Source organism: Emydura macquarii, unplaced genomic scaffold, assembly GCF_026122565.2.
Source record: "Emydura macquarii macquarii isolate MOO-44397 ecotype Brisbane River unplaced genomic scaffold, CSIRO-AGI_Emac_v2 contig_71, whole genome shotgun sequence".
NCBI classification, from domain to species: Eukaryota; Metazoa; Chordata; order Testudines; family Chelidae; genus Emydura; species Emydura macquarii.
In genome coordinates, this window is record NW_027130208.1 from 3740568 (window position 1) to 3760718 (window position 20151).

General features: G+C 41.7%; 1 protein-coding gene across 3 annotated transcripts in view; it reads left to right on the forward strand.

Annotated features, from left to right (window-relative positions):
- Positions 1-20151, forward strand: part of PTPRG (protein tyrosine phosphatase receptor type G) — a 532225-nt gene that overhangs the window by 421956 nt on the left and 90118 nt on the right. For 2 of the 3 annotated variants that reach the window (XM_067541509.1, XM_067541517.1), the window contains exons 9-12: positions 3731-3915; positions 6330-6438; positions 9253-9302; positions 11636-12569. In XM_067541509.1, the coding sequence (XP_067397610.1) occupies positions 3731-3915; positions 6330-6438; positions 9253-9302; positions 11636-12569 (1278 nt within the window). The remainder of the gene's footprint in view (positions 1-3730; positions 3916-6329; positions 6439-9252; positions 9303-11635; positions 12570-20151) is intronic. The other variant, XM_067541525.1, reaches the window with a different exon arrangement.

The following is a 20151-nucleotide window of genomic DNA, read 5'->3' on the forward strand; positions in this document are numbered from 1 at the left end:
GCCCTGAAATGAAAAGGTGGTTTTGTGTTTTAACAATCCCAAGACCTAATGCCTGTTTATCGCAGCCTATCAGGCTGACCAGTGCTGTCTAATTGTTACCTTGTATTCCCCAACTCTCTGTCTCTAGTCGTATGCTTAGATTGTAAGCTCTTTGGGGCAGAGAACATTTTTTGTTCTGTGTCACACAGTGCCTAGCATAGTAGGGTCCGGGTCCAGGACTGGGGCTTTTAGGTGCTATGGTAATACAAATAATAATAATGGCTGAACCTGAAAGAGAGCCATGGTAATATTTTGTCTAAAAATAGCTGAGATCCGTGATTTCAATGTCAAATGGCTTTTTTTTTTTTTTTTAAAGAAATCATCAATTCACTGGCTTGTTTTCTCATGTAGCCTGAAAAAAATCTTGTTTCTTTTCAGTGTATCCTGATTCAATCCACAGTAACATGCAAACATTTTTTTCCATCTCCTCTCTGCATTTGTATTTGTCCTTCAGCTGTACACTATGCAAAATCAATGGGAGATCTTTAGCATCCTAAAATATTGTTAAAAAAACAGAATCTTTGAATCTTCTCCTTCCTAAAATGCAAGACGCATACAATATAGAAAGGAAAACTAGCTCTCTAGAAAATGAGAATTGTTTTATAGACAGTCAAATCATTAAGTACTTTTTCTCTCCTTTCAGACATTTGCTACATTATTATCTATTTTAGTTAAATCGTCAAATTGGATTATCAGATCAAATGTTTTTTATTCCATTGTGTCCTGAACAGGTTTGGTTAAATTAATAAACTGTATGTTTCATTTTAAAACAAAGAGTGAAAAAAATACTTTTTTGCCCATTTATCAATCCAGAAACCCTCAAAATAGATGCTGAATAGAAAACTTAATCATAACACATTCTTCCCTTTGCCTCAGAGTAATTGGAACCAAGTCCTATTAAATCATAAACTTTGTGAATATTATTTACTGTGAAAGAGCAGCAGTGTGAATTCAGTATCCTTTTAGCAGATGGGGGGGCCTGATTTTTCCAGCCATTCTATGGCCCCATCCAACAGAGCATTTTAACACGTGTTGGTGACGTCCAGGGTGGTGTTGGGGTGATTAAAGTCATGTACTGTGCTTAACTGGATCGGGGTTCATGTGCACAACATTGGAATCAATGGTGCTCCGTACCCAGAATGGTTGTAGGATCACTGTCACATTCTTACACGCAAGTCTCTAAATGACGAGTCAACAAATGCTAAAGGGACATTACAAGTATTTGGGACCCGTTTAACCCGTTGTCCCTTTATTTTGTGTCTCATGTGAAGGATACCAGGAGAATTGCTTTTTAAACCAATCCTTCTGTCCACGGAGGCCTGGATAGGGCTCCTTTTGGAATTAGCCACTACTTAACTAGACAGTGGGTTTGCTGCTGCTGATACACGCTCCCAAGAGCTGAGCCTTCTGCTCTTGTGATGCTCCCAGTTCCTATAGGCTTTGAATGGAATGGAATGGAAAAGCAAGGACGGTATTTTGGAGAATAACACTTTTATGGCAGAGGTGTTATTGAAATATTCGTTATGATTTATTAAAATAAGTAGTCAGTATGAAAACCTCCATTGAAAGGGGTGAGAGTTGCCCGTGGAAGTTAAGGGGATTGTGTGGGCTGAGTGCTCTCTTTTCTCTGGATGGGAACTAGACAGCTCCCTGGACATTGGATAGAGTGAAACCTACCAGAGGTTCTTGAGTTGCAGAAAAATTGCCCAGAAGGGAAATTAACAGGGCATAAGTGGGAGAGAGGAACAAGTTCGGTGCTCAGAGGAGAGAGACACGAGTGCAAGAGAGGGTCTTGGGAACCAGTGATTCAGTGGTGTCATAACTGGGGTTTCTGGAAGTGGCAGAAGGTGCAGTTTTAGCCACCTCCATTCAAAAGTAATCAGGACATTTGTAAATTGGTTAGGTATGCCTGAGACTGCCATGAGTTAGACTGGCCAGTTTGTTACAGGAGGAAAGCCTACTGCTACCCAATGGGGCAATGACACGTCAAATTCTTCAGAAAAGTATCTCTAAAAGATAACAAGATTCTGTTCTCTCATTTTGCACACATTTTCTTGGAAAATATGGGTCACAAATGCACAGGATACATTTAACACACGGATCACAGCTGGAAATACTGGAGATGCACATGCTTATCCATTTGGAGCACATTTTTATTTCTAAACGAGGGGTGTATGATAATGCAGCAGCACGCTACGTGGAAACCCAGATCTGGGAACAGACTTTTTTTTTCCCTCAGTGCAACTGGGACTCTTCAGGAGTAAAATATTTGTATGCGTACGCACAGGGAGCAAAATTAAGACAGGTGTGTTTTAACGTGTAATGGAAAGTAGGAACAGGGAGAATAATATTGAAAACAGTGCAGTGTTAGTGGCCTGGGTAACACCATGAGCCTCTCCTGTGAGAAAACGCCAGATCCTTACTGCCTACAGCATGTATTGAGGTATCGTGGCATGCAATTCTTTGTGCCTCAAGGTTTATATTTGAAAGAGGGTGTGAGAATCTGCCCTGAATTACATATTTTAATCACGACTCTTTTAAAGCTTGGAAAAATATAGAGCCCTTATGGCGGGAGAGCAGTATGTACTTTATAGGTAGCATATTAGTGCCATCTAGTGTTCTCCATTAGTACGCCTTTACGTTTCAGTTCCTTGAAAAATATTTTCTTGAGGCGTTCTGAATGGGTTGAGTTCTTACCCCTTACCAGCATGGAGCGTGCACCGGGTTACTGCCCAGACTCAGTTCTCTTCTTTTGTGGCAGTAGAAATAACTGAAGTGCAGGCCAGGTTTCTCCCTCACGGTAGGCCATTCTGAGGGTTTCCCTCCCGGACCTTGCCCCCTCAAATTCTAGTTCACTTTGGCCAAAGAGCAACTTCCATCGTCTTCATAACTGAGGTGGGATGGAACAAGCACAGCTTCCAGAGCGAGGCAGTCGACAGTTCCACACGGAATTCCCCCCACAACCTGCTAGGAAGTGTCCACCGAAGAGCCTGCTGTCCTATTACAGACATGCTCTTTCTTCTTTTTCTGGCATTTGAATGTCAAGCAATTTACATGCTTTGCTGGGAAACCTAGGAAGAAGAGTATAAAATACCCTTTGATTATGCACTAGTGGGCATGAAAAAGAAATCGTTTTGTGTCCCAGTAATAATACTTAGCACTGATACAGGGCATCTCATCTTCAGAGTGCATTGCAAACAGTAGCTAATTCTCACAGCCCCCTGGGATGCCAGGAAGAATTATTGCCCCCGTTTTATGCATCGGGAAGTTGTAGTACAGGAAAGTTGTGCAGGGAAATTAAGCCCCAAAGGTTTAAAAGTGCATGTGAGCTCTTGGGGGGGGGAGGAGGGGGGTGCAGAACTCTGTGTAGAGAGGGTGGGATGTGTGGGCAAATGCGGGGAGTGGAGATTTTGTGCACATTTGTTTAAAAATAAAAATTGGGCCTAAGCAACTTGCCCAAGGCCACAGATGGGCCCTATTGTCTATCATCCCTTTCCTGCACTTGGCACAGGAAAGCAACGGGAAGTAGTTTTAAACCCCATTGGTTTTAATGTAACACAGAGTGAGATATTATGGAGTGTGGGTAAGGGTGTCAAAAATCTGGCTCTTTAAAGTTAAATGCAATCATTCTCCTATTTGATTTCTCTCTCTCTTCTTCAGCTGAGCTTCATATTTGATCCCTTTTGTTTAGTTTGCAGTACTCCCCCAGTCAACATGAAAGTGCAGCCTGTGAACAGAACAGCCTTGCTGGTAACCTGGAACCAACCAGAGATCATCTACCACCCTCCCATTATGAACTACATGATCTCCTACAGCTGGACTAAAAATGAAGATGAAAAAGAGAAGACTTTCACCAAGGACAGTGACAAGGACCTGGTAAAACTACAGCATCAGCAATTGACCTTATTCTTAAGCTAGCCTTACACTATACTTTCCTCAGTAGGAGAAGGTAGGGTACAAAAGCACTTGTTACGTTTCAATGAAAGGTTAGTTTATTGAATTGCTTTTCCCACACTCAGTGCTACTTGAATTCCACGTAGCACACCGCCCGGTATAGCAGAGTGTGGATTTATCATTCACCTGGGCATACAGGGAAATGGGTAGGCACATACTTTGTCATATACTGCTGTTGAGAACTAGTTGGCTTGGGAACTAGCGCCACTCACTCTGAAAACCTTTTTGGTTTATGTTCAACTTACCGTAAGGACTGATCATGTAAAATCTATTACTGGACTAGTGCTTCCCATTGTAAATGGCCCATTGAAGACTATTGTTACTGTCCCTGTTAGTGCAGTATTAGGGCTTAGGAGTTGAGTATATAGTGGCCCAGGCTGCAGTGGGAAAAAGGAAGTGTCCCTTAGATTTCTCTGCTGATGAGTAGAGGGAACAGCAGAACAGTTTTGATGTAGATAGAAATACCATTCCATCAGCTCCATTTAGGGTTGGATCTGTTTGTCATTCTTGTCCAACTGGAAGCATATACTGTACTAGTCTTTAACATTCTTTGCATGTAAAATCAAAGTTATATATTCAGGTTTGAAAGCCCTCGGTTTATTGTTACTCAAAGGAAGCCTCTGGAATAACGAAATCAGTAATTGTATATGCACATGAAAATGCACATAGAGAAATTCCTAATGACTGTTTTTTGGGGTTTTTTTTCCAAATACACAGTCCTCTGGGCCCATTCACTCAGTTGGAGAATAATACTTCTCTTATTCCCTCAGATGAAGAATCTTTTACTTCATTTCCATTTATATTTTCAATTTCCCCACTAGACATTGTTATCTGGGTCACATTAGGGAGTGATGTGCTTCATGAAATCAGAGAGGAATCTATCGAAAGACACTCAAAGGTTATGAAGGTTATATGATGTATTATAACCCCTTGTCAAAACTTCACATGCTTAAGGGAGATTTTTTTTAATCAGTAATGAGGAAGGAATACGTTAATCAGCAGAAACAATTTGGGCACAAATACAGTGTCTTTTTTATTAAAAAAATGACTAAATATGCAGGGAATAAAATGAAGGGATAGCTTGAAGTAAATTGCAATAAACCCAGCTCTGGAAAATGAGGTTGGAGGTAAAGGATTCAGCTATAGTTTAGATTAGGTCTGAGAGAGAGGCATGGCAGGAAAACACCCTTTCACAATGAAATATAATTTACTTTCCAAATACTGTATTGTGGCAGAAGGAATTGGAAAGTCCAATTACTTGAGACATTAGGAACTACACTAAAAAATATGGCTGTTCTTATGTTCAGTGCACTACTGGGTCAGACCAGTGATCCATCTAGCCCAGTATCCTGTCTTCTGACAGTGGCCAATGCCAGGTGCTTCAGAGGGAATGAATAGAACAGGTAATCATCGAGTGATCCATCTCGTTGGCCATTTCCAGCTTCTGGCAAACAGCAATTCCTGGCTAATAGCCATTGATGGACCTATCCTCCATGAACTTATCTAGTCCCTTTTAGAACCCCGTTATAGTCTTGGATTTCACAACATCCTCTAGCAAGGAGTTCCACAGGTTGACTTTGCATTGTATGAAGAAATACTTCCTTTTGTTCATTTTCTGGCCTTGCAAATGACCCACACTGATACTCAGTGTGATTAACTTCCTCTGCTGCAAGGCTCAGAGAGGAGTAAGCATGGGCTATTGCTGGCAAAATGGAACCAAGGAGCACACACAGAGTGAATGAGGTTATTCAGCCTCTCTGGAGCAAAAATGTGCATATTCAAATACATGCATTGTAATGGTGATGGTGGGTTGGAGAGTGATTTCCCAGCCCTGGGCCCCCACCATATGCAGCAGATTGCCACAAGCATCACTGCTATTCATTGCAGAATAAATGTCTGCTGGCCTAGATTCAAGGGTGGTTGGTATGTCTGTGTTCATATTGGGGTTGGTGGGAAACTCCCTTTTCTCCCCCACCACATTGTTTATTTTAACTTTTAAAAGATCAAGTAACTAGTTCGCAGTTTTTTGAGTCGTGAAGAATAACGAACATGTATGTTACTGTGGTAGCTAATGCATCATGGGTGAAATTCTCCCTGTGCAGAGAGCTAGCGCAAGGTCTATGTGCTACTTAAATCCTGCTAAAGACCAACTGCGTCCGTAGTGCATGGGCCAGCAGCTGGACCTCTGCAGAGGAGTTAATGTCACCCATTGGAAATAATCTTGCTTTACATGTAGCCTATGTTCTATGTTAGCACAGTGTTCTATATTTTACAGATTAATCCTGGAGAGCCCTTCGGGGGGGAAAATCTGAATAATATCTGTTTCTTTTAAACAGAAAGCCATCATTAGCCATGTCTCACCTGACATCCTTTATCTGTTCAGAGTTCAAGCAGTTTGCCGAAATGACATGCGTAGTGACTTCAGCCAGACAATGCTCTTTCAAGGTAAAAAAAAAAAAAAAAAAAAAAAAAAATTCTGTTTAAAATTAAGTGGGGATATTTTTTTCCTGCTTAATATTCTCTTGCTGACCAAGAAGTATACACGTGGTTTGGGTGTTTATAAACAATGCTCATTTCTAACTGTGATCTGTTGAAGTTAGCAGAACACTCCTTCAAAGAGTTGGCAGGACCTTCTCAGTGATAGGTTGTCAGCTCCTGCAATTACTTTCCCTCTGCCACTCAGAGGTCCTTTGGACCCTGGATTTGATTAGCTTGATTAGAGACTTTATATAGCAAGTCTCTGTATTAGCCCAGGTTTTCCAGCAGAAGAAGATGGGTGGTGAGTGTGGTCTTGGCTTTGATGGCTGTAAGAATCCTTTGTTGATATTGTACCAATTTGGGGGCTTTTTGTTTTGTTTTGTTTTGTTTAACTATTATTTTTAAATTTTGTATCTGAGTTTAGTGAGTGCTTGTCAGCACCTTTTAGAAATCTGACTGCATATAACTATAAATAACCTTATTTGAAATCAGCCTCTAGCTACCTAATTTAAAAAATAAATCAAAGGTCGCATAGCTCATTGCTGAGGACCATAGGAATTACTGTAGCTGTAATCGACATGTAGCAAGGATTAGGTCTGGTTAGTGTCTCTAGAGGATGAAGGAAGGCCCGGTCTTACCAAGACAACCACATGCACAGATTCTTACTCCTGAACACAGTCTCACTGATTACCAAAACAAAGATACTTTAATCAGTGATAAAAATTGCTTGTCGAACTGTCTTCTGTCATACTTTTCCACTTCAATTAGTCTGAGTAGTGTGATGAGTCTGAGGCCGTGAATAGAACTTGATTTTTTAGAAGTGCCAACGTTTTACTTTTTTAATTTTCAAGGAAAACCATTGTCACTCCCTCCTCCATTGGTACTTAGCACTGTGATTGCTTTGTTGTTTGGAGTGAAATTCCCCCCAGCCCCTGCACAGAACACAAGTCCCTCTGACATCCTCAGTGATACATATGCTGTGGCATGGCCCCTGCACCCGGGGAGAATTTCACCCTTGGTGCATGTTAGATAAACAACACTGAAGCGTAGTCTTATAAATCCTAGTTCTAAGAAAAAGCAAAGAGTTAAATTATTTGAGTCAGAAGTTATTCATTAAATTAACTGAGACATTTTAAAGGGTGACCTTTGGAGAAATATGGGGGTGTCAAACATAGTTAATCTGATACTCCTTAACAGCTAGAACAGTCTGTGAAGTCGGGCAATGGACACAATTCACTATTCAGATCCACAAGGTGTGCATTATGCCTGCAATATTATGGTGACTCTGCAAGTGCCACAGGATCTCCAGTGTGAGGGGGAAGAGCAGGGTACCGGGCAAGTACTATCATATCTAATAGATGCTGCACTCTTCGCTGTGGCATCTGAGCACCTGCATCTTCTCTGTGGATCTGAGAGTTTTGGTCTTTGTTTTAAGTGCCTGAGACAATCAGAGACTTGTGTACCGGGGACCTTGCATCTCATAGCTTTAAGCTAACGGTGAAAAGGACAGAACCGCTGAAATTTGACCATGATATTCATTGGATTAGAGACAAAAGAGCCTTTTTGTCAGCTTCCCAGTTACACGAAGAGATCTATAATGGAGGCTACACCCTCCCCTTTAGGGCAATGGCAGACATTGATGCGTTTCCCTCCTTAGGGCCCCCCCCCCTTCCCAGATAGAGCTAGTTCTTCCAATTCTACACTGGCTCCAGAAGCTAAATTTTAAAATAATTCCTCAGGAGGTTTTATCACACTGTATCGTGCTTGTGGGAATTGTTTTGCTGTTTATGGTAATGCTAATCTGCATTCTTCTAGAAGTTTAAGCTGGTAGAAACTCAGATGTGTGGCGGGGAGGATGGAGAATCAGTACATTAGGATGGTTAATATGTAGTTATTTAATTTGTCTACAGGTGAGGGACGATTCTATTTCCTTCACCCTTTACAAGCTAGTAATTTTAAATAAATAAAAAAACCCAAGACAAATGGTGGCTGGCCGTCTTTTAAAGTATTTTATTAAAGTTTTATTTTGAACAATTGCCCACTTAAACAAACTATAAATACATACCTAATTCCAGACAACACACTGTGTGCAGCAAGACACGTGGACCTGGAATACCTTTCTCCCTCCCGGTCACAGATAAACAGCTTGGGGAAGTGTAACTGCTTCGCCAAACCCAATTCCTTAAATGTAGCCACTCGAATGATAATTCTGAAGACCAGAAACGAGACTCTGATTTCAGCTATACCAGCATAAATTGAGATGAACACAGATTTAGTATGTTTTAAGGTGAATAGACGTGATCATTTAGTCTGACCTGCTGCATAACTGGCCCATAGATTTTTACCCAACTTGTGGTTGAGCAACACCATATATTTTATGGCTTAGTAAACTAAAGCCAACATTTTCAAAGCTGATGGGCTAACATGAGGCTTGGAAGGCTGTATTCAGGCAGTAGTATGGATTGAGGTGAATAACTTCAGGCACCCGAGTTTGAAAATGTTGACCTGACTCTCAGTATAATGTAACTGGGACCAGAATTTAGACGTGGTTGTATGTAGCAGGGTACTTCAGACTTTTTCTTTTTTTAACTGATCTGTGGTTATCCTCTTACACACCTGCCACTTTTTCCTCATTAGTAATCCCTAAGCACACTCAGTAGCAATGGCTCTCAAGTTTTTGAAGTTTTAAATGCCTTTAATTTCTGAGAAATTGTTTAGCAAGAATAACTGTATTTTTACAGCTTCATAATCCACATAAAAATTATCCTCCTCTGTTCCCAGCTAACACTACTCGAATATTCGAGGGGACCAGAATTGTTAAAACAGGAGTGGTAAGTAATGGACATAAATCATTGCAGCAAATTTAAAAGCAGTTGTAAATTGTGCCATAATACCCACCAGGTGGCAGCATAACGTTGTAAATCTACTGTTGTGATTTGGGAGGGTGTTATTTTATTTGAATAGCCTGTTTCTCACCTGGAACAGCTTTATAGCGTCACGATTCTATAAGCTTTCTTTGGAGAGAAAATATATAATCCTAATGATGATTATGAGAATATGCTTAATTTCTTTTAATAACTAAAGGAATGGAGGTTCATGCAATAGGAACAAGGCAATGGTTTGGCATATGGTGTCTGCAGTCTTCCAATGCTGTGGAAATATCTATTTTTGTGTAAATTAGGCCTTCGCAAACTATTTATTTTAATTTTTTATTTCACATTACTTGAGGCTGTAAGTACTGACTAAGGTGCATTTTCAGCAGCTCTTCTGATTTAATATTCCAAAACCCAAAGAGAGTGCAATAAGCACATGTATTTTACACCACTAAAGAACGTACAGTTTTAGTTCCGAAAGAACAGTTATGTACAGTGCTGTAATGCCAATCAAATTTATGGACTGAATTCATATTAGAGAATTTAGTGTAAATACTTTATTTCTGGCTTCACTCAGTCCCATTCTGAATGGTAATACGCCAGTAACACAGCCCTCAAAGAAGAATAATGAACATTTTTCACTGATAATGTAGAGATGTACTAGATGTACAAAATCTGCTGCCAACTTTTTAATTCCTCAGCCCAGCTCTGAGACTAACTGCATATGCCAGAGAGAAGAAAATCTCACAAAGCGTTAGAAGTTCAAAATGATAAGCATCCAAAAGTTCAGATGCTTATTTAAAGTTTGAGCTCGAGATCTCAGAAGAACGGCTCTCTTGAGAGCGTCAGTTCTTTGTGATTGCAGCTGGGTCAGAAATAACATGAGAGCAGCCTTTCTTGTTTTGCTGCAGCATTTCAACATCCTGGCCTGGCTGAAAGCAGTAATAGCAGAGGGGTGCAGAAGTATTATTACTAAATTACTAAGCTTTTAAAACTCTAAAAATGTTTGGGGTCATAGATGTTTCATGGTTTGGGTGAAGGTTCAATCAGTGCCTATGTTATCCTTGCTTGCTGTCCCCCATAAATGCATTTGCAGTGTAACTGCCACTTTATTTTTGTTGATTGAAGGGATAACGTGAAGCACAAGTGCAGCAAGCTCTAGTGGCCTGATCACAGAACTAAGTTCCAATCCCAGCTCTTCCACAGAATCGTTCTGTGTCTTTGGACAAATCTGTTAACTTCAGGGTCTTTAGGGTGATAACCACTGTAGGCAGTGAGTTGGGTAGAATGGATTGAAGCAAATTATGGTGATGACTAAGGGCTGGTGGTGGTAGCTAGCTGAGGGCAATAAGCAGCCTCCTAATGCCCCTCATACTGCTCTGCATGGGTACCCAGCCTGGGTCTCAATCGAGATCTTTTGAAGGATGACCATGCCAAACTGTGCCATGCTGCCAAACCTCACCAGAATAATGCCAACCGGTGCATAACAAAACTAGAAAAGAATAGCAATTGAGGCCCCAGCCCTGCACTCCGAGCTGTGTGAAAGGACTCCAGGGCTCTTCAGGAGAGCAAGGGATGCCCCATTTTTGGATCTGATTACGGGAGCCGGGTCCATTTATTACAACATCAGGGGCATTATAGCTGCTGGTGCAACAAGTGCACTCAGCAACACGGCTTTTATTTGAAGGTAAAATGTGTGTAATTTCATACTTCTAAACTCCTTTTTAGTCTAAGGTTTATAGAACTAGCATAGTTCAACTCCTGAAACTTGTAAAGTAGACTCCCTTCCCATAGCCCCGAAAGGAAATGTTCTTCAGCAGTCACTAAGGAGGGGGAGAGGGAGAGTATAAAATGAAGAGAAGAAGAACGAGATATTGCTGTAATTACTGTTTCGAAATGGCAAGTGCAGGAATGTTTGCTCCTCTTGGGAATGTCTACACTTCAGTCGGAGGCGTGACTGTAGCTGGTGTAGACATAACTCAAGATAGCTTTGATCTATCTAGATCAAATGGCCTGATCTAGCTAGATCAAAGCTAGCTCGAGTAACGATGGCAGTGAAGCCATTGCGGGGCTGCTCAGGTACCTACCCAGGGTCCCAGGTGGGGTTCTACAGCACATGCTGCATCCAAGCTGACTTGTGCATGTGTGCAGGTTCTGGGATCACGCCTCCTGAATGCAGTGTAGACATCCTCTTGGTCATTTGCCTTGTGACTTTTTAAAGCTTGTGCTTGTGCTGTTTCTGGGTAGATTTGACTCCAGTTTGTATAAATATACTTGTCTCATTTGAACAGAATAATGGGCAGAATGGAGTGTTTGGAAAGAAAAAGAAAACAAAAAGAAAAAAGAGCCGAGGTAGCATGTCAGGTACCCCTACTGACGCTCTCTCTGGTGTGTTTTCTTCCCTTTTCCCTCCTGGTGATCTCGTCAAGCCTACAGCTTCTCCTGCTTCTTCAGCTGACATGGCTCCAATCAGTTCTGGATCTTCTACCTGGACTTCTTCTGGCCTTCCTTTCTCCTTTGTTTCAATGGCAACTGGAATGGGACCTTCATCCAGTGGAAGCCAAGCAACAGTGGCCTCCGTCGTGACCAGCACCTTGCTCGCGGGCCTTGGATTTAGTGGTGGCGGTATTTCCTCCTTTCCTAGCACCGTGTGGCCAACCCGCCTTCCTAATGCTGCTTCTACCAGCAAACAGGCAGTCAGGCCAGTGCTTGCTACCTCTGAGCCTTTATCTTCTCCAGCACCGGACAGTGACTCCACTCTGACAAAAGACAATGAAGGGGCGGAAGAAGGAGAAAAGGATGAGAAGAGTGAAAGTGAGGATGGTGAAAGGGAACATGATGAAGAAGGAGAAAAGGACTCAGAAAAGAAAGAGAAAAGCGCAGTGACGGAGGCTGCCGAGGTACAAAATAACACTGAACCCACACTAACAACCATTTCCCCTAATAGAACTGTAGAGGAAGAAGGAAATAAAACCATACCTGGTCAAGAGCAAAACCCAAACGTTTTCCCAACAGATAAGAGTTCTGAAGAAGAGAGGGTTACTGAAACAGACACCCAACCCCAACCTGTCCCCTCCACCCAAGTGCCACCAGCATTCACAAATGAACTTCAAGTAGGGAAAATCCCAAGGGGACCAGAGACAACATCAAGAAAAGCTTTTCCAAATGACGACAGATTTCCAGAGGAAAATCCATCTGATAACAGATTCATCACCATTAACCCAGGTGAGTGATCTTGCAGGAGGGGTGAGTGGGAGCTGTGCTTTACGGCCTGGTTTCAGATACTGTTGAAAAAGTTATAGGGACCAGATTCTTCACTGACTGGCACCCCACCCTATTAGCAGCAGAAGGATCAATCCGTGCAGGACTTAGCCCAGAAATTAGGTTAGAACTTTGGGGGAAAAATACCCAGGAGAGGGAAGTAATTGTGTTAGGAAATTACCCAGACTCCAATTAAAAACATGTGCGTCTAGCTGGAAAATGAAGAAATTAGCTTCCATTATGGTTGGCTGCTTTAGGAATTTTGTTTTTAAAAATTAATATAGCTAACTACAACTGTGAAATTATCTTTGAACAGTGACCGCTGTGTCTTATGCATATCTGTTTTTCATAAGAAGTTTGCGACATATGTATAAAGTTATTTTATTTATGCATAAGGCTTTCACTGCTTAGCTCCAGCATATCTGGCTGGCTTCTTTCTCACCATGCACTCACAGGCCTCAGTCCTGAAGACTGAGCCACATAGATAGCCCTTTGCATTTCATGGCATCTATGGAAGTTAATGGGGTTCTACACAGATAGTCTCACGTGCATCCAATTACAGGGTTTCCCTCATTTTCCCACTGAGGCTGGAATGGAAGGAGTGTCTCTGTGACTGTAAGAAGATGATTGTCTTTTTTAAAAAATCCCTGTTTATTTTGCAAGACTATAGTATGTTTAGTAATTTTGTTTTTCTGTCCAAGCTATTGTGGAGTTCCAATACTGTGAAAAACCATCTTGAATATTTATTTCCCTTTTGCATTTATAAAGATTAAAATCCAGACCTTTTATGCTAAGTTACAGCTTAGAATCAATTTTTCATGGCTAAATTTTAAAAGAATCAAAAACCCACTCCTTAATGATGTTTATTATAGAAATGCTGACCCGACTCTAATGCTGCCCCTTAGAATTGTTCTGCAAGAAAACAGATTAACAACAGTGGAGCGGTCATGCTCCAGCCCATGTTTTGCTGACATTCTTTTTGCAGACGTGGCTGATTTTCTAGTTTCCTTTCTTCTGCTCCACGGTCTCACTTGATGGTTTTCTTCAAAGTCAGCTCTCCCCACCATACACACTTCAAAACACTTGCGCAGGCAACCTGGAAGACCCACCTTGCCATGTCTGCTTTTTGTCGGGGATGAGTGTGTGCTCTGGCTACGTTTTGCAGAGCTGAGTCAGAGAGTAAGGCCATAAGTATTCGGCATAGTGGAAGCTCCGTTCAAGCCCACGTGGCTTGCTCTGTGAAGGCAAATCTGCCTCTTGAATAGAGGTATCGGATTCTTCTCTACCCCTGTTTAGCACTACGTAATGTCTTGATTTCCTTGAATGTCCAAATTCCATGTCCTTTGTGCGAGTTCTAGCAAAGAGCCTGATGGCTCATTGCCAGTGTAATGTAAATGAGAGAGGAAATGGACAGATGGCTCCGATGTCCATCAGATGACATATGGTTTGTTATCACATCAGTTTTTCTGGGGCATGCGTAAGGGGGGATTAAGAGAGAAAAGAAGGGACCCATTGCGGAGTGTGAGGAAGGTGAGAAAATGCTAATGCATAGCCATATTTTATTATGGATAGGACTCACGAATCTGACATGGCTTGCTCCCACTCTGTCTGACACACGGAGAGCCCATATGCCTTGAGGAATCTGTGGAGAGAGGAAAGGAAGAAGCTAAGGTGCAATCCAGGGAAACTGGTTTGTGCTAGTCAGGTATCAGGTCTGTGGGCAGTGTTCACTTGGAAGTTGGCTGTTGGCTATCTGGAAGGCCAGAACCTGAAATGGATCTTCATGGAGACCTAACAAAAGGACAGTCAGTCTATAGACGTTGTGTCGCAGTCAATACGGTTCTGGGGTTTTCCATGCTGGTGTAAGGGAAGTGACATCGTGGAATCAGCTGTGTCCTTCCTGTTCCGGCTCTGGATATCTCAAAGAGGCAAGCTCCCTGTAAGGAAAGGGCTGTGAGTCAGACCTTAGATCCAAAGTCACCTGCCAATAGTCTTAGCCAGAGGAAGTGATGAATGACAATGTTTCCTGCCATCTCCCCAGGCCAGAATCTTAAATGAGTCTCTGGTGGCATCACATTCAAATTTGTTCAAGAACAGGGGGAGGTCTAGCATCTTGTCAAAGTCCCGGGGAGATGGTGGTAAACTTCTCAGTTCCTGAATCTGCAGAAGAGGAAACTTGAAGATGCAGGAACCATTGAGGGACATGCTGAGACTTTTGAGGGCCAAATCACACCATTTTCCAAAGCTCGAGCCCCCTTTTCTGTCCCTGAGCTCTGAGGGGGAAATGTTAGTCTCTAATAGACCAGAGGATTAGTCCCACGCCTAACCGCTGAGTCAGTCTTTGGGAAGGACTGACACTTTTTTGCGATGTCTTGAGGGAATTTTGCAGTGCTTGTCATAGGCCTGAAGGGTGGAGAGTTTAAAATCTGGATCCCTTTATAGGTCTCTGAGTCTTGGCTGAGAGAAAAAGTCTTATCCTTCAGAGTCTCCTCAGTCTCCTCCTCCTTCATGTCCTCATGGTGAATCTTTCTTTTGTGGCCTACTTCAGACACTGCAGAGGCTGTTGGTTACTTGCTAAGGGCAAGTTTAATACGCTCAGATCACTGAAATTGAAATGTCTGCTGAGGCCTGGCTCTGCCGAGCAGGAAGGGGAAAGGCAGAGAGAGCTCCCTTTCATCTCAGGAAGAGATTCTGCACTTCCATTTGTATCTTGATTTACATATAGGGTGTCTGGGTGAGGAATGGGAAGGGGAGGCAGGCCATGAAGAGGCAAAGCCCAGCTCTAGGTGAGGGAAGAAAGGCAAGCACTCGAGTGGGAAGGGCCCTGGACTCCTGAAACCCCCACCCCGCCATGAAAGAATCTCAGGATAAGTCCCCTCCAGGAAGCATTCCTCGGAGCGGGGAGGGGAGAACCCTTTACCAACTGGGTTTTTGTTTTTTTTGAGCCCGGAGGAGGAGGGCCATAAGCCGTGCAGTAATGGGGGGAGAGAAGAGCGGATATTTTCCCCCTCCTCCACAACCATCACCTCGCCTGACAGCTACAGTCTGACTGGGGTGATGAAGCTTTGTACCAATTGGAGGATGCTCTTAGAGAGTGCAGGAGATGGAACTTTCCCGGGCTCTGGGTCTAAGCTGTGGAATGGACTCCCACTAGGGAGACGCATGACCAGCAGACTAACCACTTCCAGCGCTAAATGCAAAACTCAACTTAGCTTTCCCTCACTTATGCCTTCAAACACACATCTCAACGCGCCCATTCGCCCCCAAAATACTTCTCAAATGCCCTAAAATTATCTCGTTTATTCTCTTGATCCTGGCAAAACCCTTCATTCATGCAAAGAGACTGGGTCGTTTGCTTATGCATGTGAATTGTCTTCAATGACACTCCTTGCATGAGCAGACGCTACTGTCACAACGAATGGTTTGCAGGCCTTAAGTGGCTTTTGGAACATCGAGATAAACGTGTCATTAGATCAAAGTGTGTGAAACTTAGCATCTTTAAGTGGCTAGCGTGGGAGGGGGTGTCTTAAAGCATTGTCGAGAACTAGTACAGGTGAAAAAATGTGCAAACCACTCCCAGGATGTGCAAAAAGGAAAGTTTGTGCAGCTGATTATGGCCGCTACAGGACAAATAGTTGTTTTTGTATCGTGAACCAGAAAAGCAAAATTTGCTGTCAAGTTATTTTGCTGGGTTTTTCGGGTGGAAAATTGTATCATTTTAAAGAGTAGAACATTGTTTTATAACAATGTACACTTGCAAAATTAATTACAGGGAACCAAATTAGCAGTGCATAAGGAGATAACTGAAAGGAGAAGCACACGTGAGCATAGATGATTAGAGAAGAATAGGGAACGCATGAGAAATTATGGGGAAAGTGAGAGGCCAATTAGTACAGGAAAGCTCATTTTCTTTTAGCGCTTATTTCACACGCACATACATATACCTCTCTTGAGGCCATGTCATTATTTTCCAAATGGCATTGGCCTCCTCTTGTCTGATGCTATAGGCCAGCGTTAATGGATCCTTCTGCTACTGAGTGCTTGCTCACATGCTCCTGTTTCAGTTTCTTGTTCATCCCTCTCTATTGTGTTTTTTGCATTAGCCTAATTGTATCTTGATCTGCAACTGTAAAAGACACAGCTGTTCAGAATAACTCAGTCTCTTTTTTTAAATCTGGAAGTTAGGAGCTGCAACTACAGTGATATTTTGTGCAAAAAAAAAAAGCACCAATTAATCAACAGAATTAATATTAATGTTAATCAACAGAATTTTGATTTGCCATGTTGGAAGCTTAAACAAATAAGATTTGATACAAGATAATGTATTCACTTTGCACCTCAGCCATCAACAAATTTAACATATTTCCAGTTGGTGCTTTTGACTGGGTCATGAGCGTAGCTTGAAAACAATATAGTTCTAGACACTGACCCTCTGGGATTCCACGTGATAGGAACATTGCCCTGCTCCTCCCCATTCCCTACTGGGTTACAAAGCTTCGCACAAGTTTGCTCACGAGAGGGCCGTAGAGCGAGATCCTGTTATGCATTCTAAACGTTATTTAGTCTCAATAGAGGACATCAGCGCTTTGGTTTTCCGAACAGTCTTCATCAGGGCTGAGGTTACAAAAGCCTTTGGGGGGTAATCTCATTAGGATAATTAAACATCTGTGTAATTCTCTTTCTCCATATGTGGCAAGAATTATTAAATTGTATTTTCATGTGAATCTTGAGCTGTTTTGCACAGCAATTTATAGAAGCAAACAGTAATAGGGTTTGAATGCTGGTAAATCGAAGAACTGGATTGCACAAGGAGATCTTGTTCAGAACAGTGTGAATCCTGGTTACTTGACATTATGGTTATGGGTCATCAACATGGGTTTATTAAATAGTGAAAGGATATATTTAAGTGCTCAGAGTTATAGGAATGAGCACTGAAGAATGCCTATAAATAAATAAGTAAAAAATTTCTCCATGATGACATTTTTAAAAACTTCTCCAGTTTCCACACTTACAATGATGGCTGTTATCTTTGAGTGCTACGAACTGACCATTCTGTGTCAGCTCATAGTCTCATTTACTCAAAGGAATGACTGACAATTCCTGTCATTTGAATGAGTGGATGATATGAGACACTTCTGCTTGGGACAATGACTTTTTGTTGGATTCAGAACGTATGCTGTCTTGGTTATCTGTATCTAAAGTAATATGACAAAAACAGAACTTTGTCTCTGCACTAGAGGTTTATGCAGTGCCAAGACATGAGAAAGGGAAAGTTTCAGCTAGGTATAGGTGAGGTAGGTTATATATTACAGGCAACTATTGCGTTTTATGACAATTGGCATTACTTTTGAAGAATAAACATGTTTATATTCTCAGGGAGAGAGCTTTAGGGACCTGAATTTTCTGATTGTAGAATTCCTCTTTCTCCCGTTGACCTTCATCAGTAAATCCCCTGCCAAAGTACCCTTTGTTGTTCTCCCTCTCTCCCCGCTCCCTCTCTAAGATTTCTCGTGCCAGGTCCTGACATAGATGAAAGTGCTGAATAAGTGTTTCTCAAGAAAGTGATTGTTAGGGATACCTACGCCCCTCCACACACTGAGAAGTGGATTTTAAACTACTTGAGCTCATGTTGTGTTGCATTTCCTGCAGCAGATATGCTATAATAGTTTTTATTCCTCCCTACTGGGATGAATTCCAAGCCAGTAAAAGGCAAACTGAATTAATTCAACAATGACATATGCCACTGGAAACTGTTTACATTTCTGAGCAAAATTGGAGTTTCCTCATCCATGGTTTTTGGGAGGGGGTTTTGGATTTCTTTTTTTTAATGCTGAAGTAAGACGTATACAGGACCCAGTTACAACAAGGATACGTTATTTCCTCTACCACTGTTCAGTGTTCTTTGTTTAAAATGAAAGATGAAAAGGCTGATTTTTGTGAGAGGGCAGAGACATATAGAGTCCTGTATCTTTCTTTTCGGTGTATATTTTCTTCAACATTTTTTCACATTTCTCAGCATGCTGCCTTTTTATCTGCTTCTCTACCCCCGAACTGAAGAAGACACCTGCTGGCAGTCCAGATGTACTGCTAAAGTCTTCTAGCATCAACAGTCACGATATGGCAACTTTCGCTGATGTTTTTATTTCACTTCACTCCAAACATCACTTAAGCAGTGAAAAACACTGACTTTCTCCTCAAAAGCAAGAAACCGAGATTTTCTCTCTAGTGGTAGATTATTGCCCGACTATTTCCATCTGGAATCTCAGCCACCGGCGTCCATGAAGTGTGCTTGCAATGGTATCTTTTGACACATTGAGCTCTTTCTTCTTTTCACATCTGTGGCATGACAGAGAGGTCAGATAAAGTACAGTCTCCCCTTGAGAATAAGTACAAGAAAAATCAGGAATATTACCGAAATATTGTACTTAATTCCAGTGTGTCAAAACTCTAACTCAGGCTGTTTTGCTAAGTGGTGTAAATTACTTCCTGCAAACTGAAATATAAATGTTTGTGTCGAAGTGTAAGGAGACAATCATGTATGGAACCCTCGCTTTGTGGGAGAGAAATGAAGTAATATTCTATTTGGCATGGGGTGCTGGTGTCATTTCACTTTCCTAGTGAGTTTTAATGGGCCATGTGTTTTTACTTTGCTCTTCTCTATGGCTCTGATCAGTAGTACTTCCCCCTCCGTGTGGGTTGTGATGCTTTATTGTTTTTAAAGTGATTAAAGTTCCACTGATGAAACATTTTTCTTGCTCTGAATTATTGAATGAAATCAAATTTCTATCTGAATAGCTGTACATTGTTAGTGTATTGCAATGACTAAAGCATACAGTGTGAAATGTATTGTAAGCTTTACTGTATATTGCACACATATTCTTAATAAAAGCTGTGAATTATGTTTCTGAGACACAGTTAGCCCAAAGGTGGTACCCTCTGCAACCTTTATTCATTGAGGTTAGAGACTTAAGAATGATACTGACTATTTGTCTCTCTTTTGATCAATTCTGCACTCAGTACACGTTCATTTTCCCCCCAAACATCCCTCTGATTAGCACCTCATTTAGGCTTGCCTGGTAAAGGGCATTACCTCCATCAGCCTACTTCTTAAAACTAGAGAGATTTCTTCCTGGGCTCGCAGCAGCCTCGTCTTGCTCTGTTTTCAGCAGTCTGGCAAAAGCATTTACAATTAACCTTTACTTCCACGTTGTTTGAATGTTACTCCTGCCTATGGAGGAGTAGAATCTAAACGCTATTAAAATACAGTATGACTTCATATTATGTGACATCTGGTGACTTCCAATTAGCCGTGTTTTGCCTACCTATGGTGAAAAGGCAATTATGTTCCCCTGGTAAGATTCGTTGCTGTTTCAGAAGAGATCATACAATACTGAACAAGGGCATGGAAAGCGAAAACACATGTGGGGGTAATAAACAATAAGTCAAGGGTGTATTTTTTTATCTTTGTTCAGATCTTAGACCATTTGCATTCTCCCTTACCCTGCCTCTTCTTATTGACAGTGGCAGACCCTCCAGCAGGATGTTT